This window comes from Silurus meridionalis, chromosome 18 (genome assembly GCF_014805685.1).
Source record: "Silurus meridionalis isolate SWU-2019-XX chromosome 18, ASM1480568v1, whole genome shotgun sequence".
Lineage (NCBI taxonomy): Eukaryota > Metazoa > Chordata > Actinopteri > Siluriformes > Siluridae > Silurus > Silurus meridionalis.
In genome coordinates this window covers 26,507,469-26,533,719 of record NC_060901.1, presented here as the reverse complement: position 1 = coordinate 26,533,719, position 26,251 = coordinate 26,507,469, and the positions used below count along the sequence as shown (strand labels likewise).

Here is a 26,251-nt window from a genome sequence, read left to right as displayed (position 1 = left end):
AAATGTTTATTCTCTTTTGAAGGATAGGAGCGATGGCCGGTGCTTGGAAACCGATTCGAGGCATGCGCGTCCTGACGAAGCTGACTAACGAGGACCTTGTGAGAGAACGAGTCTATTAAAAGACGTCCACGGTCAGAGGAACTCGAGATATACACTTGCTAATGGGGTCGACGAGGTTGGCGGGGCAGGGGCTATAAATAGACACTCGAAGAAATGCTGGGAAATTTACAAGCAGGAGGAAGAGGACAAGGGGGAAAAGGAGGAGGGACGAGTGCTATTTTGAGAAATCTACCACAGTGCATAGCATGAGGAAGCAATGAGGTTGTGGACGGATGGAAAAAAAGGGGGTAGAGGGTCGGTTTAGGCGGCCGGGTTGCACGTCTTCTCGGGGGACGACGTGGCGTTCGCGCCGATCTCGGCGGCCCAGAAGCAGAAGCAAGCTTTAGGCTCTAGGTAACAAAGTGACACTGCAAGAGGCAGCGCAAGGGCAAGCGAGAGGGCCACCGAGTGGCAGGCCGAGAGAAAGACGGCAAAAATGAGGACTAAGGAGGGACACGGCAGTGCAATGGAGCCGTCCTCGTCCAGCAAGTGCGCCCCCTTAAACAAGGCCAAAAGGGAGGAGCCTGGACGTGGGTGGTGCTCGGTGGGGACACCAGAAGTGGGTGGGGCAAAAGCAAGCACGCCCTCTTCGGGACAGGGGGCGGGGTCAAGGGACTGGGATGCGGGTTCCGTGGGGAGTTCGAGATCAAGATCGGGTTCGAGGTCCGGGTCACGATCAAACTCCGGCTCGTCCTCCCAGACGTCGGACGGGACCTCGAGCTCAGAGATAGTGTCGAGGGTGGGAGGGATGGATGACAAGGACGAGGAGGACGGAAAGAAGGGGAACATGAAGAGCGACTGGGTGAAGGGAAAAAATGGGAATGATGAAAATAAAACAGCGGTACGAGGAGGAGAGGAGAGAAACAGAGTTAGTCAATGAACCGTTGGAGGTCAAAAGGTCACTGTAAGGACAAGGATTGCAAAAGTGGGAAGGGAAATATAAGGAGTGTGTGTGTGTAGTTTACAACTACAACCAATACCATTCGCATTCCGAAGTCCACGAAAGATGTTCCTTCCTTCATTTCCTTTCTTTTTCTATTTCTTTCCCGCTAAGCGTTCCCTCCTCCCACCCTTTATCTGTTCTTCTTTTTTTCTTTTCCTTCTATTTTTTGTTTCTTTTTCTCTCCACTTGCATCCTGTCCCCTACTTCTGTCCTTTCCCTTCTTTCTTTCTTTTTTGCATCCCTTTCTCAATCTTCTCTTCCTTTCTTGCGTATTCCTTCTTTATCCTTCGATTCCTTTCATCTTTCTCTTATTCCTGGCCTAAATCATGTTGGATGTTGGAGAGAGAAAGAGATAGAAAGAAAGGAAGAAATAAAGCAGGAAAACAACTGGCTTGGCTGGGACGGGGTGAAAGCAGGAAGGCTGGTGGGATCTCGTAACGTTAACGGAAATCCTACTCGGGCGGAGACGTGAGGACCTGGATGTCACGTCTGAGATGGGGACGACAAACAGTAAAAGCATGATGGGAAAGTGAGACTGAGCGGACGAGGAACCGGGGGTGACAGTTGATTAGACGTTCACAACAAACGCTATAAAGACGCTTAGAACCTGTGGAGAGAAGATACAGAGGTTGAAGAGCATGGAGTAAAGCTTCCTCACCTTGGAATCGGAGGAGAGGTCCAGCGCAGGGTCACGGCCATTTTCACCTGGGGCTTGGCCACCATCGATCATTGGAGCTGCGAAAGAGAGGTCAAAGGTCGCCAAATCAAACCCTGATCATTGGCGCTACGGTTAATCACTCATTTATGTGAATGACATGCATCCAGATGTGCAGCATGGGCGGTGCTCTGTGTCTCCATGAGGGTTTATTCCCATGTGTGGCATATATCCAGATGTAACACACCAAAAATCTGGAGCACACTGCACATCTGGATAAGCGCTGTCCACAACTCACGTCTAGATAAGTGTTGTCCACACCATACATCTGGATAAACGCTGTCCACACAACACATCCGGAAAAAACCCTGTCTACAGAACACATCTGGACAAATAATGTCTTCCACACACATCTGGATAAGCTCTGTCCACACCACACGTGGATAAACACTGTTCACACCACACAGGGCTCATCCAGAAGTTCACTGTGCTCCATGTTTATCCAGATGTCTGGTCTACAACATGGTCTTCATCCAGGAGCACTGTGTAAACTATGTTTGTGCAGGTATGCGTGTGTAGAAAGTGTTGATCCAGATGTGTGGCGTACAGGATATTTATCCAGATGTGTGGTGTTCAGGGTGTTAATCCGGATGTGTGGTGTTCAGAGTGTTTATCCAGCTGTGCATTGCACTCCACGTTAATCCAGATGTGCTGCACCATGTTGAGCCAAGCGTGTGGTGTGTTACTGTGAGAGGCCAGCAAGTGGCGCTGTGACACACACACACACACACACACACACACACACACACACACACACACACACACACACACACACACACACACACACACAGAACGGCTGTAGAGATGCTGAAGAAAGAACGAGGTCAGCGTTCTGGATCGGAGCTGTGACACAGATGAGCAATCACGTGATAGCCAAACGCAGCAGTGTGTGTGTGTGTGTGTGTGTGTGTGTGTGTGTGTGTGTGTGTGTGTGTGTTAGGGCTGGGCGATAAATCAATTTTATCGAATAACTCGAATGTGTAGTTTACTTCGATCTGTTTTAATAAAAATCGGTTTTCTCTTTAATGTCCGCCGACGCTCCCCTCTGGGCTTCCATAGTTTCGAACGAACTCAGCCCCGCCCCCCTCCCCCGTTTGCCATAGAGATACACAAACAACATGGCAGCGAGCAGAGAAGAACTCGTTCCCAAGAAAAGTTAAGCAGCCGCATGTTGAAAATACACGGTTAAGCAGCCGCACTTTGTTTAGTGTTGCGCGTCTAATCGTACACTTCCGGTACGGGTGGTGGAAGCGACCAAAATACATGTAAAGACGCTTCAGAATGTCGTTTCCGTTAAGAAACAGAAAAATCAGATCATTTAAATCACCATATTCAAACACTCATAAACAGTCATTTTACTGTGGAGCTTTTAAGAAAAGTAAAGACAAAATCACTCCAAACATCACTGCATTTTTAACCATGTTCCACATTCAAACACTCATAAAACAGTTTTCTTTATAGGTTTGCTCAATCTTTCATATACTTCTTATTTACAGTGTCCCCGTCTATTACTCTCTTAAATTTAATCTCATTTTACTGGAGTTTTGGAGAAAAGTAAAGGCAGAATCACTCAAAACCTCAGGTGCATTTTCAATCACGTTCCACATTTAAACACTCATAAAACATTTTTCTTTGTAGGTTTGCTCATTTTATGTTACGTTACGTTCTATTTTCACAATTTACAAAGGCAGGGAGCCATCTTGTATCTTTGGCTTGTTGTTTCTGATTGCACTTTAACCCAAAGTGGGTTATAATCCCAGAAGGGTAAATAAACTTTATTTAATAAAGTTAAAACTTAAAAAAAAAAAAAAACATTTTGTCATATGCAGATTAATTTTAAGCAGGGGGAAAAAAATCGATTTAAATCGCAAATCGGATTTTTTTTTTTAGGCCATATCGCCCAGCCCTAGTGTGTGTGTGTGTGTGTGTGTGTGTGTGTGTGTGTGTGTGTGTGTGTGTTCAGCAGTGAGAAAAACAGATGGATAAAAATTCCACTCGATTCCCTTCTACACTCTGTCCATCATCCTGATGACAGGAAATGTGTGTCTGTGTTTACTCGGTTTGACTCGTGTGTGTGTGTGTGTGTGTGTGTGTGTGTGTGTGTGTGTGTGTGTTACCGGTGTCGACACTGCGTGAGCTGCGTTTGCTGGCCGTGCGGATGAAGTGTGGAGCGGGCCGGTCAATCAGAGCGCTGGCCTGACGGGTCTGAGCCTGAGTTCTCCCGCTGTACCGGAACTTAGAACCCAGAGTCAGGAACTTCGACTTCGTCGGCGGCTCCGGATCCGACAACCTGAAACAAACAAACACATACACAAAATATTAAAGGGTCAGACAATATGTATTGGGCGTGGTCTCTAAGTGTCAGACACAGTAAAGTGGGTGTGTCCTGAGTGTCAGACACAGTAAAGTGGGTGTGTCCTCTAAGTGTCAGACACAGTAAAGTGGGTGTGTCCTCTAAGTGTCAGACACAGTAAAGTGGGTGTGTCCTGAGTGTCAGACACAGTAAAGTGGGTGTGTCCTGAGTGTCAGACACAGTAAAGTGGGTGTGTCCTGAGTGTCAGACACAGTAAAGTGGGTGTGTCCTCTAAGTGTCAGACACAGTAAAGTGGGTGTGTCCTAAGTGTCAGACACAGTAAAGTGGGTGTGTCCTGAGTGTCAGACACAGTAAAGTGGGTGTGTCCTCTAAGTGTCAGACACAGTAAAGTGGGTGTGTCCTGAGTGTCAGACACAGTAAAGTGGGTGTGTCCTGAGTGTCAGACAGTAAAGTGGGTGTGTCCTGAGTGTCAGACACAGTAAAGTGGGTGTGTCCTCTAAGTGTCAGACACAGTAAAGTGGGTGTGTCCTAAGTGTCAGACACAGTAAAGTGGGTGTGTCCTCTAAGTGTCAGACACAGTAAAGTGGGTGTGTCCTGAGTGTCAGACACAGTAAAGTGGGTGTGTCCTGAGTGTCAGACACAGTGGCCTCCAAGTGGCAGACTGTAAAGTGGGCGTAGCCTCTGCAGTTAGGGCTTAGTCAAGTGAACGAGTTTTACCTGAAGAAGGTGTGATGCTCCACACACACTTTCCAAACCCTCTTGGCGGCGCGATAGTTGGGCAGCTTAAATCCCACCGTGCTCTCAAACTGCTCCGCCTACCACACACACACACACACACACACACACACACACACACACACACACACACACTCACGGTCACTGTTTTGATTGATTTTAATTGAGTTTGCATGTGTATATATGTTTGTTTGAGTGTGTGTGTGTGTGTGTGTGTGTGTGTGTGTGTGTGTGTATAAACACACACCTCCCCTGGTCTGATCTTGATGTAAAAGTTGCTGCGTTTATAAGAGATCTTGAGGATCTTGGGCCAGGCGAAGCGGTTGATCCTCAGACGGTCTTTGTAGATCAGCAGGCCGTTAGCACACACTCCCAACATGATGTCCACCCCCTCCGAGTCCTGACACACACACACACACACACACACACACACACACACACACTTCTCTTTAAGAAGTGAAAGTTGATCAGCTCATACCTGTGGTGTTCCAGAACACATTACTACTTAGAGCAGTGGTAATAATAGGAGTGTGTGTGTGTGTGTGTGTGTGTGTGTGTGTGTGTGTGTGTGGTTTGGGATGAAGCTCTGGTTCAGTGCCCCAGCCTCAGTTCATTTCCTCTTTTCAAATTAACACCAGCGTCGACCTCGTAAACTCCGTTACAGTGTGTGTGTGTGTGTGTGTGTGTGTGTGTGTGTGTGTGTGTGTAAAGGGAGAAGTAGGAAATCAATATCTCTGATGGAAGGAACAGATTTACAAACACAGATACCATGAGAAGCTTTTAACACACACACACACACACACTTCTCCATTTACATTCTCGTTCCATTTACATTCTTTTATCCTCACCCTCTCTATTCAAATCTGTCTCTCTATCCTTCCATCTCTCCTTCCTTCATTCCCTCAATCCATCACTCTCCCAGTCCCATCTCATTCCCTATCCTTCCTTCCATTTATTTAGTGGGCGTGGTTTATATTTGTATTATGATATAGTGGGCGTGGTTTATATTTGTATTATGATATCGTGGGCGTGGTTTATATTTGTAATATGATATAGTGGATGTGATTTATATCAGCGTTATGATATAGTGGGCGTGGTTTATATTAGTGTTTTGATATAGCGGGCATGGTTCATATTTGTGTTATGAGATAGTGGGCGTGGTTTATATTTGTGTTATGATCTAGCGGGTGTGGTTTATTTATAAACATCACAGTGGGCGTAGTTTATATTTGTGTTATGATATAGTGGGCGTGGTTTATATTAGTGTTATGATATAGTGGGCGTGGTTTATATTTGTGTTATGATATAGTGGGCGTGGTTTATATTTGTGTTATGATATAGTGGGCGTGGTTTATATTAGTGTTTTGATATAGCGGGCATGGTTTATATTAGTGTTTTGATATAGCAGGTGTGGTTTATTTATAAACATCACAGTGGGCGTAGTTTATATTAGTGTTTTGATATAGTGGGCGTGGTTTATATTTGTGTTATGATATAGTGGGCGTGGTTTATATTAGTGTTTTGATATAGCAGGCGTGGTTTATATTTGTGTTATGAGATAGCGGGTGTGGTTTATTTATAAACATCACAGTGGGCGTAGTTTATATTTGTGTTATGGTAAAGTGGTTGCGGTTTATATCAGTGTTATGAGATAGAGGGCGTGGCTTATATTAGTTTTGCATGTTGGAGTGGGTGTGGTTTAAATTAGTGTTATATATTACAGTAGGCTTGGTTTTATGTAATATGTCAGTGGGCGGTGCCTGTGCATGTGTGGGTGGAGCTTACCTTTGCATGATGTAAGTCGACACCGTACATGGAGAGCTTTTTGGCATTTTCCAGGAAATTTATATCAGCCTGTGCTGGGGACATTCCCTACACACACACACACACACACACACACACACACACACACACAGTGTCAGAGAGAGTGACAGCTGCGATGTTTCACTCAGTACATCACATATGTTATCTGTGTGTGTGTGTGTGTGTGTGTGTGTGAGAGAGATACCTGTGGGTCTTGTGCAGCTCCAGCACTTTCTCCTCGAGCTCTTTGGTGTGATCTTTAGCGAGCTGGAAGTCGGAGATGGAGTGGAGCTGCTCTGAGTCGTGGTCTCCGAGCTCTGCCTGCAGTGTGTAGGAGCCGAGCAGTGCCAGTGTGACGAACGAACACGGCAACCGCCCCGACACGATGTCCTGTCTCAACTGCTGACACAGCAGATACCTGTTCACACACACACACACACACACACACACACACACACACACACAGTTAACGATTGACTTTGCGTGTCACTATTCACTCAAACTGTTTATTAGATAGATGGGTGGAGCAGCGTTAGAGTGTGTATTCGGGGTGTGTGTGTGTGGATGTATTTTGTATTTGTGTATGTATGGATTGTGTGTATGTACTGTGTGTATGTATATATTTAGTTTGTGTATATTTGAATGTGTCTGTATATCAAGTGTGTGTTAGTGTGTATGTATATTGAGTGTGTGAGTGTGTTCAGGTGTGTATATTTTAGTGTGCGTAAATTGTGTGTATATTTGTGTGAGCTTATATTGAGTGAGTGTGTATGTGTGAGTGTGTATTGTGTATATGGATTGTGTGTGTGTATACATAGAGTGTTTGAATATTTTAGTGTGTGTGTGTGAAAATATATTTCAGAGTGTGTATATATTGAGTGTGTGTGTGTGTGTGTGTGTATATTTAAGTGTGTATATTAGTGTGTTTGTGTGTATAAGAGTGTGTATATTGAATGTGTATATTTAAGTGTGTATATATTAGTGTGTGTATATTGAGTGTGTATATTGAGTGTGTGTGTGTGTGTGTGTGTGTGTGTGTGTATATTTAAGTGTGTGTATATTGAGTGTGTGTGTGTGTGTATATTAAGTGTGTGTATACTGAGTGTGAGTGTGTATATTTAAGTGTGTGTGTGTGTGTGTGTGTATATATCTAAGTGTGTGTATATTAGTGTGTATATTGAGTGTGTGTATATTAGTGTGTGTGTGTGTGTGTGTGTGTGTGTGTGTATATTTAAGTGTGTGTATATTAGTGTGTGTGTGTGTGTATATTAAGTGTGTGTATACTGAGTGTGAGTGTGTATATTTAAGTGTGTGTGTGTGTGTGTGTGTGTGTATATATCTAAGTGTGTATATTGTGTGTGTGTATATTTAAGAGTGTGTGTGTGTGTGTGTGTGTGTATATATTTAAGTGTGTATATTGAGTGTGTGTGTGTGTGTATATTAAGTGTGTGTATACTGAGTGTGAGTGTGTATATTTAAGTGTGTGTGTGTGTATATATTTAAGTGTGTGCATATTGAGTGTGTGTGTATACTGAGTGTGAGTGTGTATATATTTAAGTGTGTATATTGAGTGTGTATACTGAGTGTGAGTGTGTATATATTTAAGTGTGTATATTGAGTGTGTGTATACTGAGTGTGAGTGTGTGTATATTTAAGTGTGTGTGTGTGTGTGTGTGTGTGTGTATATATTTAAGTGTGTGTATATTGTGTGTGTGTATACTGAGTGTGAGTGTGTATATTTAAGTATGTGTGTGTGTATATATTTAAGTGTGTGTATATTGAGTGTGTGTGTATACTGAGTGTGAGTGTGTGTATATTGAGTGTGTGTATATTAATTGTGTGTGTCTGTGTGTGTATATTGAGTGTGTGTACCTGGTGATGTCCTCAGTGAGCTGTGCGGGATCTGGGGATAAAACTTCACATTGATTTCAAACTGCCACTGTGAGTCTGTAGAGAAACACACACACACACACACACACACACGTTGGTTGATAGTGCACATATTTCTGGAAGGAGTCTCCAGTGTCAGCATGTCAACCATGTCATGGTTGGTGTGATACTGTGTGTGTGTGTGTGTGTGTGTGTGTGTGTGTGTGTGTGTGTGTGTGTGTGTTTCTCTGAAGTTGGAGGTCATGTACAGTGCACAAATTCACTTCCTGTTTCCACGAGCACTGGGTTCTCACAGTGACAGTAAGGAAAAGACAAGCAGGGACTCAATGTGTTCGTTCACTCAGTCCTGACTTTCATAACGTGTGTGTGTGTGTGTTGCTCTATTTCCAGTGGGCTAAAATAGAGAGAGAGAGAGAGAGAGAGAGAGAGAGAGAGAGAGAGAGAGAGAGAGAGAGAGAGAGATGGTATGACCCAGTTTGGATGATCTGGGTCATCCTGATTCACCACTGCTGACTGTGTGTGTGTGTGTGTGTGTGTGTGTGTGTGTGTGTGTGTGTGTGTGTGTGTGTGTGTGTGTGAGTGAGTGAGTGAGTGAGTGAGTGAGTGAGTGAGTGAGTGAGTGAGTGATAGAGAGAGAGAGAGAGAGAGGAAAAACTCAGGGTTATGGAAGACGATAACTTGTAGTGACCCACAGTTACACACACACACAGATGTCATGTAAGGTCAGATACAAACGGAATTCTTCTTACATTTAACACTGTCCAATTGTCCAACAGTGAATGAATGAGACACACACACACACACACACACACACACACACACACACACACACACACCAGTCAAAAACCTAAAAATATACTAATCTTAATAAAGAAATCAGGTTATAGGTAATGAGTGACACCATGTCTACAATCTGTGTGTGTGTGTGTGTGTGTGTGTGTGTGTGTGTGTGTGTGAGAGAGAGAGAGAGAGAGAGAGAGAGAGAGAGAGAGAGAGAGAGAGAGTGTATGTGTTTGTGCTGTAAATGAAGAAAAAAAAAAGCTACTTACTCCTAATCTGACGTTTGATCTCCTTTGTCGGGTCGAGCCAGCACTAAACACACACACACACACACACACACACACACACACACAGATAAAGATTTATAATACATTCATAGCTTTGTCCCTACAAGCATGTTCCTATAACTTACTTAGTACCTACAAACATGTCTGTATAACACACACACACACACACACAGATAACTTACTTTGTACCCACAAACGTGTACCTTTAACTTCATCCGAATGTGTCTATACTACAACATCTCCATAACACTTTTCCCTATACCTAACTTCGTCTCTACAAAGGTGTCACTATAACCCACTTAGTCCTCACAGATGTGTCTATAATGCGTCTCTCTCTCTCTATAAATGTCCCTGTAAGTTTGCTCAGGTGTTGTGATGCATGTTGGGGGTGATATTACCCCTCAGCCCCAGCTGAGATCTCTACCTTTACCCTCAGTCTAACAGGATAAACCATGTGCTGTTAACAGGATGAAGGAATATCTGAGACGTGGAACTCACCCTCTGGTCTGCGTTGTCTTTGAAGCTCAGGCCGAAGTAGTCCTTCTCCAGAAGGTTCAGGCGCTCACACACTTTCTGAAACAGGATCTGACCCTTCGCTCGCTTCTGCGGAACAACACACACATACACGATAATGTATACAAAGTATATATACATATATATGCCAGTCCCAGATTCCCACAAGGGACGAAAACACTTTCTCGTGGACATGGAAGAGACTCGTACTCAACCAACATGCTAGGTTTGCTGTAATGAGACCTTTATGTAAGATTCATGGAAAGAGTCTCCAGTATCAATTGGTATTTTTTAAGCAAAGAAGAACGAGCAAGGTTTCCGAGAGCGAGCTGTTTTCGAAAGAGCGAGGTGGCTACGAGTAAAAACGACAATAGGAATGACAGGCAGCTTTGTGTGTATGTGAGAGTGTGTGTGTTTGTGAGTGACTTCTGAGGAATGAGGCGACCAAATGTCGACTAAAACATCACACACACAGACGCGATTATCTCGCCTCTTAACCTTTGATCAGTGTGTAAAGGAACGTGAAACCGGAGGAGAGGGAGCGAGTCCGGACCCGCCCACAGACAAGACATTTCAGCTCCGTGTCGACGAGACGGATGCAACAGGGCGGGAGAACGAGACAGGAGGCGAGGAGAGGCGGAGAAAGACGGCAGACGAGGGGCAGATGTTGGCATCTGCACCGAGGACAACGAGGCAGTGTCGACAATTTCACAACAGTCACAAAGCCACAACTCTCGAGGTCCTTTGGGTCACCCTAATCAGATTTGTCAGATTCCTAATGTCCCTATAACTTACCTCATCCCTACAAATATGTCCCCATAACTCAATTCCTCCCAACAAATGTGTCCCTACAACTTATTCTGTCCCTTCAAACGTGACCCTATAACTTACTTTGCCCCTAAAAATGTGTCTCTATAACTTACTTGGCCTCTCTTAACATGTCCCTATAACTAACTGTCACTTTAACGTGCTTCATCCCTACAAATGTCCCTGTATCTTACTTCATCCCTACAAATGTGTCCCTATAACTTGGTCCCTACAAACGTGTGGCAGATGTTGACATCCACAACTTTCTCGAGTCACCAGAATCCAACTGGATTCCTAACACATTCGCATCGAAGCCAACAATCTCTAAAACGCTATTGTTTCCATAGTGACGGCTTTCACTGAGACGTTGTGGAAGGAGTCGCCAAGCTCAGGGTTAGATCAACGCTAGCTGTAACTAGAAACGGCTATAAAAAAAAAAAAAAAAAAAAAAAAGGGCCACATGTTCTATTTAAACAAATAAGGAAGTGTACTCGGGAGGGCAAACTGCGGATGCGGTACCAGAGAGAGTCGAAAACCAGGCAAGGGCCATTAAGGATGGGTAAAAAACACACACACAAGCTAATGGATTCCAGGAAGAGCGGTGCAATATTGATCAGGCCTGGCAGATTTAAGTGGGTTAGGAAAAACACAGGCTTTAAACACACACACACACACACACACACACACACACACACACACACACACACACACACACACACACACACACACCCATAAAACCCTATACATGCCATGCTCGTTTTTACTGAGTCCAAATAAAAAACAGCCATGCGCTTAGGTAAAACCTGCTCACATGCTAGAACGTCCCGTTGGTAAAGTGGGTGGAGCTAAACAAAGCATGTCCTGCAAAGATAAACGCTACATGCCCCAAACACTAGCATAGAGAACCAATGCGACACAAAAACTAAGCGAGCAAACAAACTTAAGCAGAGTAACTAGACAAGGGATTACAAATAGGTTTGAATAATCACACTCTTAATGCTTGGACTCCCACAGATATTATATTTCATGCCAAAAATGTTACCTAGATTGATAAACATGTCCAGATTGATGAGACCGACCACTGAGTCTGCTGCAAACGTAAACACACACACACACACACACACACAGGTCGCATGAGGACTCCGAGGAATTAATGGAAATTGACTATTCACAAATCGTTACAACCCTGAACCAGTTATCAAGGGCAGATTTAACGAGTGTGTAGTGTGTCAGAAGCCAAGGAGGACCATGGACTCTCTCTCACACACACACACACACACACACACACACACACACACACACACACACACACACACACACACACACACACAGCTGCAGCTTAGGGCGGAGGGTCCTGAATATGTCAGAGCTCAGAAATGAGCCTGAATAATACATGCAGGCATTTTGCAGGGACCGAAGCTGTTCAGGCGCATCTCGTTCAAACGAGTCTTTAGAGACAAACGCCGCCGGATAAAGAGGACGAGAAAGACGGAGAGAATCGGGGCGGGGTCGAAACAGACAAACGAAAGATGGTCTTATCGATAAACACCATCGCAGATTTCATCCAGAGGATGAGACGCACAAAGAGGATTGTTGGGGTTTTCCAGCTGCATCGAGTGCAGAGTGACATCACACACGGGACGGGATTGTGAGGACAGCCAAAACAGTTAACCGCCAAAACATTCCTAAAACCTTCATGACGTGATGTCAACATAGAGAGTGTAAGAAAGAGAGAGTTTAAATGGTGTCTGCTGAAAAGAAGACTAATGGCGTACACTTAAATGCTAAATTGGGACCAATGGTGTCTGCTCAAAGAGGGACCAATATCGACCACTGATAAAAAATTGATATGACACCTACACAATTGGACCATTTACACCCACCAACAGGGATCACAGCTACTTTCTCACACTTCCATACCTACTTCTACATCGCATCTGTCTCTGCAAATACACAGACTGCTTTAGCTCCTAAGCGACCACCTGCGTCCTTAAGAGACTAAAAAGTAAACTGTCTCACCCGCCAACACAAACAATCCAACAGTGACTCAAGGCACCAAAAATCTCAAGTTATGGGTCTTACAGGTTGTTATAAGTCTGAAAATTATTGCATTTCCATTTTGGGTGCGTGCGAGACACATCACAATGCTGGACAAAATCCCAGCATAAAACACAAGTGTGAAATAATACCTGGGTAACTATACACCAAACACAAAAAGGATAATTTAGCTCCCCTTTTGTGCATGAGAACTTCACTACTTGCTTAAATGAGGTTTAATCAGTGACTAGCATGTGTGTGTTTGTGTGTATTTGCGTGTATGTGTGCGTGTATTCTGGGTGGACCGGCTGGAACAAAAGCTTTTAGTGAAGCATCAGCGATTTTCTGAAAAAGCAATGGGACAAAAAGAGTTTTGTTAAAACAGCAGTGAGGCCACAGTAGCAAACCGCACACTCAGCGCTAATACACACACACACATACACAAACACACACACAGTCCACCCTGACCAAGCGGACTAGACAATAGGGTCTGTCTGTGCATCACAGACCACAACAGACAAGTCTAGAGACAGGAATGTGGGTGTGGTCTTGATTTAATAGAGGTAAAACAAACTGCTAACCAGTTTTACACAAAGATATCTGGCTGCTTCTACCAGACAAAGACATGCCCACCTGTTCCCACTCAAAGTCAGCCCCGCCTATCCCAGATAAAGCTGCATTCATGTATCCCACCCAAACTCAAAAGCATCTTTCACGTCTAAAGCCACCTAACCACACAAAGCTAGGTCCATCATTCCCAGAAGTCCTAGCCTTCAATGAGATATATTTGCTTTACTTAAAGTAACCCAAGTCTCCCCTGAAGATACATTAATCTGTTCCACCTGAAACCACCTAACCATCAGTCTACCCTGAAAATTCACAAATTCTTCCCATCTAAAGCCACATAATCATCAATCCTCCCTGAAGACACAATACTCCTCTCTTACCTGAAGCCACCATACCATCAGTCTCCCCTAAAGACACACCAACCTGCCCCACTTGAGGCCTGGTTAACCATCAGTCTTCCCTAAAGGCACACCAACCTGCCCGACTTGAGGCCCCCTTAGCCATCAGTCTCCCCTAAAGACACACCAACCTGCCCCACTTGAGAACCCCTAACCAACCGCCTCCTGAAGATACCCTCACAGGTCCCACCTGAAACCACTATAAGATCAGTCTCCCCTGAAAACATGCCAACCTGCCTCACTTAAAGTCACATAACTATCAGTCTAACCTAAGGACACACCAAGCTGCCCCAATTGAAGCCCCTCAACCAGCTTAAAACAGGGATATTTATAAAATAGTCTGGATTTATACTGACCGTCTGGATTTTTTGACTGATGTTTTCAACATTATTATTGAAATAGTTCATGAAATCGTTATCTACTAATGGTGTGCATGTTAGTGCCATGTTTTTATTCTATTTATCTTACCTCAGCTCACACCCAGACTTTATATTCCAAGGCATGTTCATACTACACAAAGCCATGCCCATTTTTCTCAACTGTAATCACGTTGATCTTTCCTTGTAGTTTCAGTCCCACCTGAAGCCACGCCCATCTAACCCACCTGAAGCCATGCCCATCAATACAATCTGAAGACACAACCATCAACCCTTTATATTACCTTGTCCATTTGTCCCAATCAAAGAGGCACCCCCAGTCTGACCTGGTGACGTCCTTAACCAAAGGAGATTGTCCCGTTTAATGGCAGGGGTGTAGCACACAAGCAAACATACGCGCACACACACACACACACACGTGTGCACACACGCAGAATCCCTAACTCAGCACCTTAACTAATCCCATCATAGCATTACTACTCCTAAACCTGCCGCCGCACACAACCGCAAACACGCACGCACGCACGCACGCACGCACGCACGCACGCACGCACGCACGCACACACGCACACGCACACACGCACACACGCACACACACACACACACACACACACACACACACAGCCCAGTGACCAATGCCCTGCTCTCGGTCTTGGATATAATCATTACTCTGACATATCTAAGATGAACCACGTGATATCGTTGACTAGCATAAACACTCAACAGAGTTGTTTAGACAAGACTTAAGCCAAGAATCTGCCTCGCACACACACACACACACACACACACACACACACACACACACACACACACACACACACACACACAGAGAGAACCATCAAGCCATGTATAACTTCCTCTGGAGTAAATTCGGTCATAAACCAAGTCTCCCCCAAGTTGCCTGACATGGAGTCAAAGGGAGAATCGTTTCTATGGTAGCGGGTTTAAAAGCTAACATGTTTCTGAGCTGTGTGTGTGTGTGTGTTTATCGTGTTTACACTGAGCAGGACGCATGAACGTGTGCACATGCCATCTGTTGTTTAACACACGGACGGTTGCTCACCATCACGTTTTATTCATGGAAGTGGCCTTCAACCCCAGTCAGTCAGGATTAATGGTAAAGTTTTGCAGGTGCTCAAGAACATTTTCATGTAACAAAGAAGTTTTTCAGGAACTCTGGAACTTTTTTTGTTCTGGAAATTTAGCTCAACCAAGCTCAGAAGAACCGTTTAAAAACTTTAAAATCATGAGTTCTCCGATCATTTCAGGGTGGTCGAGGAGCCTTTCAGAACGCTGATCTTTTCTGGAAACCACAAGTTTTAATTCAGCAGTTCTATAATTATTTTTGGGAAGCTAGGAACCATTTGAAGTCTTTTCTGGAAACCAGAAACTGTAATTCAGGAGTTTTCTAGTTATTTCAGGGTTGCTACAAAGCCTTTAAGGAACCTAGATCTTCTTTGATAGAAACCAGAAACGCCGATTCAGGAGTTCTGTAAGTTTTGGTGGTCAGGAACTTTTTAAAGTATCTAGATAATTTTTTCCAGAAAACAGTAACTTTTATTTTAAAGCTCTGGAATTGTTCTGGGGTGGTCAGAAACCATTTAAAGAACCCAAGTCTTCTTTTCTGCAATCCAGAAACTATCATTCATCTTGCCAGGTTCTAGTATTAATTTGAAGAGATCAGGAACTATTTAAAGAACATAGATCTTATTTAGAAACTTTGAGTCAGACGTTCTGGTATTATTTTAGGGTGAAGTGTCAGGAACCCAGGTCATCTTTTCTGGAAACACAAAACTTTGATTCCTGAGTTATTAAGGTGGCCAGAAACCTTCAACAACCCATTTTGAGGACCGAAACTGTTTTTAAAAAAAAAGAAGAAAAAAAAAAACTTTTCTTGACTCATTTTTTATTCAGAACCACTTTTAAGAAAACCAGGAACTTAAATTATTTTCAGGATCCCGGGAGCTTATTCGGGAATCGCTATTTTCTGCCCCCAAAAAATTATCATCTAAAGCCCATGGAGTTATTGACTTTGTACTACAAGTGTTTGGTCATGTGACCTGTTAAGGATTGAGCCTGGCCACGCCCCATAACAAGCAGCTGCCTGTAATAAAGGAGGTTATGCAAAGTGTGAATGAGGAAGTGGAGGGGGAAAAAAATTATTCAGCAGGATTAAACTTCCTCATTACACACACAACTATAAACACTCCTTTGCAAACTCAAAACTTAAAAAAGTAAGAACATGAACTCGATTTCCATTAAAGTTCCCATAAAAGTGTCCAAAACAGTTCCTGCATTCTTAGCTACGATCTCATTCGGTCTGTAGTCTGCTTCGCTAACCAGCTCTAAGCTAGCATGGCTAACGATCTTCTGCGATATTTGAGCAGAAGCGCTAGCGTTAGCTGCCTAATTCATTCTGCAGGAGTTTTTAGCATGGAGGTAGCAGATGCTAGAGATGAAGACAAGTTTCTTTAGAAGCTCCTTTCAGGGAGCCTTCCTCGTTTCCTGCAGCTAGACAGGAACCTTCTCAGGAACAAAAATTTCTCTCAGAAAGATCTCATGAATCATGGTATCTCAGGAAGTTTTCAGTGCTCAGGAACCCCTTTTTGGGAACCTTTAGGAACCCAGGAAGCTGTTCTAGAAATATGTAACCCGATAACTGCATTCAGGAAGCTTTTATTGTTAGTTTAGGAAATTGTCCTAGCACTCAGGAACATGATCAAGACACCAGGAACTGTTTAACCATTTTTGCAAGCACACAAGGAACAGTGTGTCAGGAACCTTTTTTTCAAGAAACACAGGAACTTTATTTTCAGGAATCGATTGGCGTTTGGGCAAAGGTGCAAGCGACAGGAACCTTTTCCGGAAATTCTCAGGAGCGAAAGTCTCACACACACACACACACACACACACACACACACACACACACACACACACACACACACACACACCCCTACCTCCACTTCACACTGGAACTGGCTCCCATCCAGCAGGGTCACATGACACACCACCATCTTCATCTTCTTTCCAGGTTTGGCAGGAGACGTGGCGCTGTCCTCCTCCTGATCTCCTCCTCTTCTCTCAGACTCCTTCACTGGCTACACACACACACACACACACACACACACACACACACACACACACACACACACACACACACACACAATCAAAACGCATAAAGATAAATAGGAAGATCTTTTCAGCTCCTGCAGTGACGTTCAAGGTCGCAACCTCTCACCTGCGCCTCCGAGCCGGACACCTCGTTCTGCTCAGGTGACCCGTCGTCTCCCTTTGGCTCCGCCTCTTCCTGGGTCTGAGTGGGCGTGTCTTTAGACTCCACTTGGCTGAGGGACTTTTGCCGTTTGCGCCATGGAGGCAGAAATCGAGAGATGCCCTTGTCCTTCTTCTGCTCGCCGGACTGGGAGGGGCTTGTGGGTGCGTCAGGCTCCGCCTTCACTTTCTGCAAGTTAAAGGACATAGACGACCAGACGAATTAACCATGTTAACACGAACTGGCGACCGTGTGACTGATTTCATCCAAAAGTACATCGTACCTCTGGAGTCTCCGGGTTCTCGAGGTTCTCAGGGCTCTGAGGACTCGCGTTCTCCGCGTTCTCGCTGGGGTTTTCGACCTGCTGCTCCTCACACTCCTCCTGCTTCTCCGGCTCCTTCTTCACCTCCGCCTCTGGCCCCGCCTCCGTCGTCATCGCAACCAATCAGACTGAAGGACACAGAGAAGGGGACGTTATGATCAGCCCACACTTTTACATCCTTCTCTGGCGATCTCAATCAGTGTAATGATGATGAGGTCATTAACCACACTCTCTTTCTCACACACACACACACACACACACACACACACACACACACACACACACACAATCAGAACACAACAGTCGAACCCACATCAGAGACACGTATTCAGTGTGTAGCAGACACACCTATTATGCACGCGCACGCACACACACACACACACACACACACACACAGTGTATCTGTATTCTTGAACACTTTGTGTGATGAATGGAAATAATGTTCTGTTGTTGCTGTACTAACACAGCTGTGTGTGTGTGTGTGTGTGTGTGTGTGTGTGTGTGTGTGTGTGTGTGTGTGTGCGTCACCAGCACTGATTTTTCTCCGGTGTTACAAAGAAATCAAATATTAGCACATCGGAATGGGAAAGTCACAAAGACATTGGTGCGATTGTCTGTGCACCGATTCGAGACAAAACAAAACCTGAGGGGGAGAGAGACAAGCAGACAGAGAGACAGACGTGAGACAGAAATAAAGACAGAAGTACAGAGAAAGAGACAAAACTGAAAACAGAGAGAGACAGTGTGTGAAACAGTGAAGAGAGGAACAGAAGAACCTGCAGACACAAAGCCAGAGAGATAGGCACTGTGTGAAAGACAAACAGAAACACAACATGAGAAAAAGAGAGGCAGACAGAGACAGATGAGAAGAGACTAAAAGAAAGAGAGAGAGAGAGAGAGAGAGAGAGAGAGAGAGACAGACAGACTGAGAGACAGAGACAGACACATTGACAGACAGACAGACAGACAGACAGACAGACAGCTGTAAGCAAGTGAATGAATAGTGTAAAGGTGGGATAGTGACCTCTGTGTGTAAATTCCTAGTTAACAGTGTGTGTGTATAGAGTAAAGCGGATGCTATGATCAACAACGTGTGTTCATCTGTTCTCTCTATAAATAATTACAGGCTGCTGGTACATGCGTGTGTGTGTGTGTGTGTGTTTATAGCATGTCGATACACGTCACTGACTGAAGACCAAAACACGGCTGTTGCACACATCACCAACATTTTTGTTCGAATTAAAGTGCTGTTATACAACTTGCGGTCTGCAGAAACACACTGTGTGATTATTCGGGAACAAGCGGCGACTCGCACACGAATGACGCACAGATTAGATTTGATTAGATTACACTGTTACTGCATTACTCTGAGATCTGATTAAGATTCCTGTAGCAGCTGTTCCTCAAACACCAGAGGAACAACGGAAAGAATCGGTGACATAGAGCAAGTTCAGGAACACAGCTGGCTCTGTGTCTGGGTGAACGATGAGTTATTCAGTGGGGTCAAAGGTCAGAAAAGAGACATCTCGAGTGCAGAACTCATCACAGAACACTGTGAACTCACAAGAAGTTGCTGGGCTGATCTGATTAGGACACTACACTGGAAATTCAAGTACCTCTGTAGGGTGGGGGAGAACTGGTGGGGTTACCTCACTTGGAGGAGGAAGTTGTTCCATTGGATGGAAGCAGGCTCTTCTACTGGGTGGGTAGGGGTTCCACCACTGGTGAGTCAAAATTCCTCCAATCGAGGGGAACAGGCTTTTCTACCACTGGGAAGTCAGGGTTCTTCCCCTTGAAGGGGTACATGTTCTTACACTTGGTGGGGAAGGATTCCACCACTAGGGACTCGGAGATTTTTCACTTGAATAGAAACAGGCTCTTCCACTTGTTGGGCTCAAGGTTTGTCAGGGCTCCTCCGCTGGGGGGACCGGGTTCCTGCACTAAGGCAGTCAGGCTCGTCCACTGAGGGGAATCAGGCTCCTCTGCTGGGGGGAAGTCAGGCTCTCCACTGAGTGGTCAGACTCTTGAACTAATGAGGGAGGATCAGGCTCTACACTGGGAGGTCAGGCTCTTCCACTGAGGGTGTCAGGCACATCCACCAAGTGGTCAGGGTTTCTCCCACTGGGGGCGTAGCTTCTTGTTTAGGCTTTTTATGAGTATATATATAAAATCATTGACTTAATAACTTACCAATTTATTTATATATGTTCTTATTTCCTTGCACACTACTGACTTATCGGTGTACAAACCTAATTATAATATGTATTAAGTTGAACACGAGTGTACACTTACAGTATATTACTTTGTTTGCGCCTACACCTTCTCTCTCTCATTTTTCTCGCTCTTTCCCTTTTTTTCTCTCTCCAGCCCATTCTGTTTTTTTCTCTCTTTTTGTGTTCCCTCTTCTGGTTTCCAGGACAATGCTGTTCCTACGGAGACGCCTGCAGTTTGAGCATCATCACCCAATGAGGTAACAAACGGGTCTGAACAAAAACACACACACACACTGTTGATGTTCAGCAGAGGGGAACTAAACGCCCCTTTGGATGGTGCAGAGGATGAAATGGTGACACGACAGCGGCACGCTCCACTCATACTTTATTCAACACACGCTTCGTAGACACGTGTAGGAGGGGGGGGGGATCAGAGCAAGGTCAGCTGAGTGCAAAAGTCCACTTCTCTCTAAAACTACGACACCACAGTGCTGCCTGGTTCTGCACTCTGATTGGTCAGAAGGTGTTCATTCATTTTCTGTAGCAGCAGTGCAGCTGCACATCACAGATTCATATAATGTGCACCAGAACCACAGCACTGATGTGTGTGTATACTAAGGTCCATCTGTTTATGTGGATTCCATCTTCCATAGCTACAACCGGATCCGCATATATACTGTAACTACATCTGCAGCTGTAACCATATTTGCTGCTATATCTGTATGTATATCTATAACCGTATCTGTGGCTATACCCGTAAGTGTACAGATGCACAGATGTTGTTTGTGTGGATTCCATCTGAAGGCTGGACGACCAAATGAAGTCCAAGTATGACATCACCACCTCCACCCAGAAACCGGCCCTCCACCCCTCATCTGGACCTTACACACATACAAAAGTCCCAAAACCACGAACACACTGTCGTCATTCGAACTATATAATCCAGTTGAAAACAAAAAAATAAATAAATAATTTTTTTTTGGTGATTTTTTTGTCGCACTCGGACTGATTGGACGTCGTCGTGGCGTGTCGTGTGTAGACGGAAGGTGACCTCGTGGTAGTTGTTTAAAACTCCAAACAGTAGCTGCTGACCAGTTTTTAGACGCGCCGGACGTTTCTAATCCGTGATCTCACACAGTGACTCAGGCCCAGATGGCAGCGTGGGGCTTAGAAGCATGGCATTACAGGATTACACACACTCATGACACACACACATGTGCACATTAACATACAGTTAGTACACTCAGCTAATGGCACACTGACATCTGATTGGATTATAATTGTAGCCATTTCTATACGTTTTTCACATGAAAGACATTTGCAGCACCTCCAGGAGGAAACTGTACAACATTTTTAATCTTTATATCAATGTGATTTTCCAGCAAATGTTAAAGACAGAAACGTTTTGCTCAGACATCAACTGGACATGTAGATTGAATGCTGTCGTTCAAGCTGCAGTTTATATTGCCTATAAGTCAGCTTTTGTTTGCTAGGTCTGTTTATATTGTCTACACCTTAACTTTCGTTCGCTAGGTCATTTTATATTGTCTACACCTCAGCTTTCGTTCGCTATGTCATTTTATATTGCCTGTAACTCAGCTTTCGTTCGCTAGGTCTGTTTATATTGTCTACATGCAGCTTTCATTCGCTAGGTCATTTTATATTGCCTATAAGTCAGATTTTGTTCGCTAGGTCTGTTTATATTGTCTACACCTTAACTTTCATTCGCTAGGTCATTTTATATTGCCTACACCTCAGCTTTCGTTCGCTAGGTCTGTTTATATTGTCTACACCCCAGCTTTCGTTCGCTAGTTCTGTTTATATTGTCTACACCCCAGCTTTCGTTCGCTAGGTCATTTTATATTGCTTATGAGTTAGCTTTCGTTTGCTAGGTCTGTTTATATTGCCTATAAGTCAGCTTTCGTTCGCTAGGTCTGTTTATATTGACTATATTATTAGTTGTTTACCAGGTCAGCCTTTTCTGTTCAAAAGTCAGTGTTTATTGCCAACCGGTTCGTTCTGAATTGCCAAGTGACGTTTTGATCGTTAGCTCAGGTGGAACGATCGACTTTCAACACCTTATGTGGCTTTCGATCATAAGGTCAGCTTCTAATCACTACCTAAACATGCATTTTTTTCCTTTACTGACATCCCTGTTATAATAAGAGTGTGTAGCATAGCAGTGGAGTGTGTATCGTTGTACACCACCCTGCTGCCCTCCTCTTCTGTTACGTCTCTGTGGACAAAATGCCCCATTAGGAGAAGAAGAGACGCTCGGAAGCCCCCGTCAAGCCCCGTTCAATCCTCTTACTCCGCTGGCGTCAGTACAGGGCAAGCCAGCTTTATTGCTACACAAGTGCGCTCAGCATAGCAACCGGTCCCCGGGGTCCCGCACAGTCGGGGGGTTAAATGTACCACACAATCTACACATCAAGCCTCAATCCTGTTTTCTGTTCTAACTTCAGAAGCTAATTTCACAAAAGAAAATTTTTTGTGATATGGAGAAGTGACTATTGTTTTTTTTCAGTGTATAAGAGCACTTTGTCCCTCAAGAGCTTCTTCACAACGAACACGATTATCTAGTTTGTGGTTGCTTTGCCTAGAAAATGATACGTATTACATAAGACTGAGCCATACTCGCTTCAAGGAAGTCCAAAAAAAACAACAAACCGGCACCAGGTCCACGAATGGAGAAAGGGAAAAAGCTGCCAACCCGAACGCTGTATCTAAACAAACGCACAAAATGATCCCACGTTGATAATTTGATCGAAACAGTTTCATTCTAAGGATACAGGAAGGCCATGCAGAATGTAACATTTTAAAACATTTTGTTTAAATCCGCAGAGGAAAGAACTGCTAACTTGTTGAAAATTGTGGGCTGTGGGGCAAAGTGTAATGTGATTTGACCGAGGGTTTGGGAATAGTGAGGGATATCTGGTGTGCAAATCCAGAGGATTGTGAAAGACAGGGGGTATTTGTAGCCAGACACAAAGTGGTGGGAGAACTGTAAGATCATGGACCATGGCTAACTTTAGGAGGTCATGCTTGAAGGGAACGAATGCCAAAAGCCCTTATCCTTGGTGGTTTAGCCTGAAGTAAACTGGTACAAACCTTTTAAAACGATATGCAAATAGAAAACAAAACAATACACCTCGTCTTGACACTTGCACACTCAGCGTTAACTGTTTTTCCCGCAGACTCCACAGTGATATCGCCTGAAGTGGCCAATCAACTTTGACTTTTAGGGGGTGGAAGTTGGGGGTGCAGGAAGTTCAACATGCTGTCCGCCCTGATATTTCCACCAGACTGACTGGCTTCCTCTTGCACTAACTTTTTTTTTTCCAATCTACTCACTATCTTGCTTTCTGGCATCATTTCCTTTTCCTCCATCTTCTCCTCACTGAGCCTCTGATTGTTAGAACATCCAGGCAACACTGGCATGACAATGTGGTACAGCAATGCTACCATTCCTTCTGAGAACTCGATCCAACCAGTCCAAATGATCAAGTGACCCCATTTACCTCCACTGGGAATCATTTTAAAAGCGAGACGTGACTCTTGTCAGGACAAACCCCATGTCCAGGCTGCATCGTCCCTTTGCATCGTCCCTAAGGCGGCTTCCTGCACCTGACACAACGTCATCACTAAGCAGACCAAAGCCTTTGTTACCACGAAGAGCAAACCAGCCCTCGAGCAAGGGGTACCCTGGTCCCCCAATAATAAGCAAGTTCTGGCCAAGATGTTCAAGGGGTTTCGGTAGGGATTTGTTACAAAAACAACATTAAATGTTTTGGTGCCACAGAATACACGAAATAACTGCAGTCACCCCACAGAGAGTTCCTAAAAGTTATGCGAAGTATCCGTTGCTTCAGGAGTTATTTTTGTCCCAGTTTGCTTTGGGGGGTACATGTTTCTGGAGGGGGTGTAATAGTTATTTATACTTGGCTTGGGAAGTGATTTTGTGTCATTATAAACCCAGACTACTTTTAAATGTTTCACATCCAAGAAAAATAAACCCTCTGCCTGGTATTTTTGCTGTCTTGTATTTTGTTGTGGAGGTTGGAGCCAGGAGGGTCTGGGGGGAAAGGGGAGATGTTTTCGCATGGCTTTGGGTTGGTACATGTGTGGTTTGGATGAGGCAGAAAAAAAAATGTACATCAAACAAAATAAACAATGACCTATAGAAACACGTCCAGAGACGACTTGGAGACAATGATTCGGTATGTGTCTGTGCTAACGGCCTCTTCATAGCAGATCAGAGAGATGGAAACAGAAAGAGAGGCAAAAACACTTAGAAAACATCTGTGGAGGTTACGGGGCATGACTGCAGGGAAGAGGTGGAAAAAAAATCCTCTTTTCACACAGTTGCCTTTGCCTGAGACACGAGCGACACTGGAATGTGAGCTATTCCCTTGTCAGTGTGAGAGTCTCTTGTGTTTCCAGTTTAGGCTTTTCATCGAGTAGAGCATCCTGCCTGGACCTAGAGGCTTCCAGAATTCCCCTCCACGCTTTTAATTCGGATTTTACATTTTATCTTTTTTTCGTTGCTAAACCCCTCACTTGTCTCGGCAAATCAAACGAGAGCAAAAGCAACAACATCGCGTCACAGTCCTCAAAGACCTTTTCATGATGTGATACACGGATTTACTCATAAACACATACTTGTACAGACTCAATACTAGAAATTGCTCGAACTCGGCTCAGATCTCCGGCCGCCAAATTGGACTCCAGCAGTTAAGCTGATTTTACGCTCAGGAAAGAAGCCAAAACCCTGAGCTATTTCTTTCATCCTTCATCTCTCCGTCTTCATCATCATCCTCACCACCACTCTCTATTCCGAAATCTCACTTGCACACAATCTGCACTTCGAATTCACCACCCAGAAACATCAACCACAGACCTGTGAGGAACATCACTACTGCTGCCTCTACAGGAGAAAGGGAAAGTGTGTGTGTGTTACACTAATCACCTGTACACACACTCATTAATCTAATCTAATCCCTGACATCAGAGTTACACTAATCACCTGTACACGCACTCATTAATCTAATCTAATCCCTGAACCAGAGTTACACTAATCACCTGTACACGCACTCATTAATCTAATCTAATCTCAGACATCAGAGTTACACTAATCACATGTACACACTCATTAATCTAATCTAACACCTGACATCAGAGTTACACTAATCACATGTACACACTCATTAATCTAATCTAACACCTGACATCAGAGTTACACTAATCACCAGTACACGCACTCATTAATCTAATTTTATCTAATCCCTGACATCAGAGTTACACTAATCACCAGTACACACTCAATAATCTAATTTTATCTAATTCCTGACATCACAATAATAATAATAATAATAATAATCTATAATAATAATAATAATAATAATCTATAATAGTATGAATTAGTAATAGTAATTAATAATATTAAATGTAATGTATAGGTTTCAGGACTGTTGTATAGTTATTATAAGTAATACACAATAGTAAATAATGAATAATGCATAAGTAATTAATAAATAATTCATAATGATCTTAATAGCCATGTTAAAGCACTCGCTTCAGGGCGCGTCCCAATCAGCGTCTAATCCCACTACATAGGGTGCGACTCGCTGTTACATTGTTCACTAAGTAGTGCACTTCAGTAGCTCTGAGGCGGCAGTTCAGGACGCGGCCCATCGTTCTGTTTTCCCAAAGGACGTTCACGTTCACGGCATCAATCTGAGGAGCAGCGCGGAGCTCCGACACGCACCTTCACACCTTCAACCCCCCAAACAAACCCGGATTCACCCGAAAATCAGATTTTACATTCCAAAACAAACAAGAAAATGTGTGGTGGCATCAGTGGACAATCTGCATGTCAAACCCCTGCATGTGTGTGCGCGAGAAGGCTGATGCTTTCTGGGATCTGTTCACCTCGACCTACGTACCTCGTTCTTCCAGGAGGAAACGAACCAACCAGGGAGAAGAATCCGCTCCAAAATCTACAAAAATCACCAAAAAACCCCACAAACTTCCACACGGAGAAATCAGAGTAAAGAAGAAAAAACCCAACAACTGGAACAACTCTATCTCCCTCCTTCTCTCCAGCTCCAGAAAGCTCCTCCCACCTTCCTCATGATTGGCTAAGCCGTTATCCAAAGATTTTAAAAGCAGAACTCTGAT

The 26,251-nt window shown here is 44.1% G+C and overlaps 1 protein-coding gene across 1 annotated transcript in view; it reads right to left on the bottom strand.

Annotated features, from left to right (window-relative positions):
- epb41l2 (erythrocyte membrane protein band 4.1 like 2) overlaps positions 1-26,206 on the bottom strand; it is a 36,928-nt gene extending 10,722 nt beyond the window's left edge. The window contains 14 exon segments of the mRNA XM_046873635.1: positions 1,701-1,777; positions 3,875-4,047; positions 4,789-4,886; positions 5,054-5,206; positions 6,592-6,679; positions 6,815-7,027; positions 8,482-8,515; positions 8,518-8,556; positions 9,549-9,591; positions 10,065-10,169; positions 17,223-17,363; positions 17,504-17,725; positions 17,820-17,986; positions 26,017-26,206. Of these exon segments, the coding sequence (XP_046729591.1) occupies positions 1,701-1,777; positions 3,875-4,047; positions 4,789-4,886; positions 5,054-5,206; positions 6,592-6,679; positions 6,815-7,027; positions 8,482-8,515; positions 8,518-8,556; positions 9,549-9,591; positions 10,065-10,169; positions 17,223-17,363; positions 17,504-17,725; positions 17,820-17,972 (1,539 nt within the window). The 5' untranslated portion in view covers positions 17,973-17,986; positions 26,017-26,206.
- Positions 26,207-26,251: the final 45 nt, after the last annotated feature.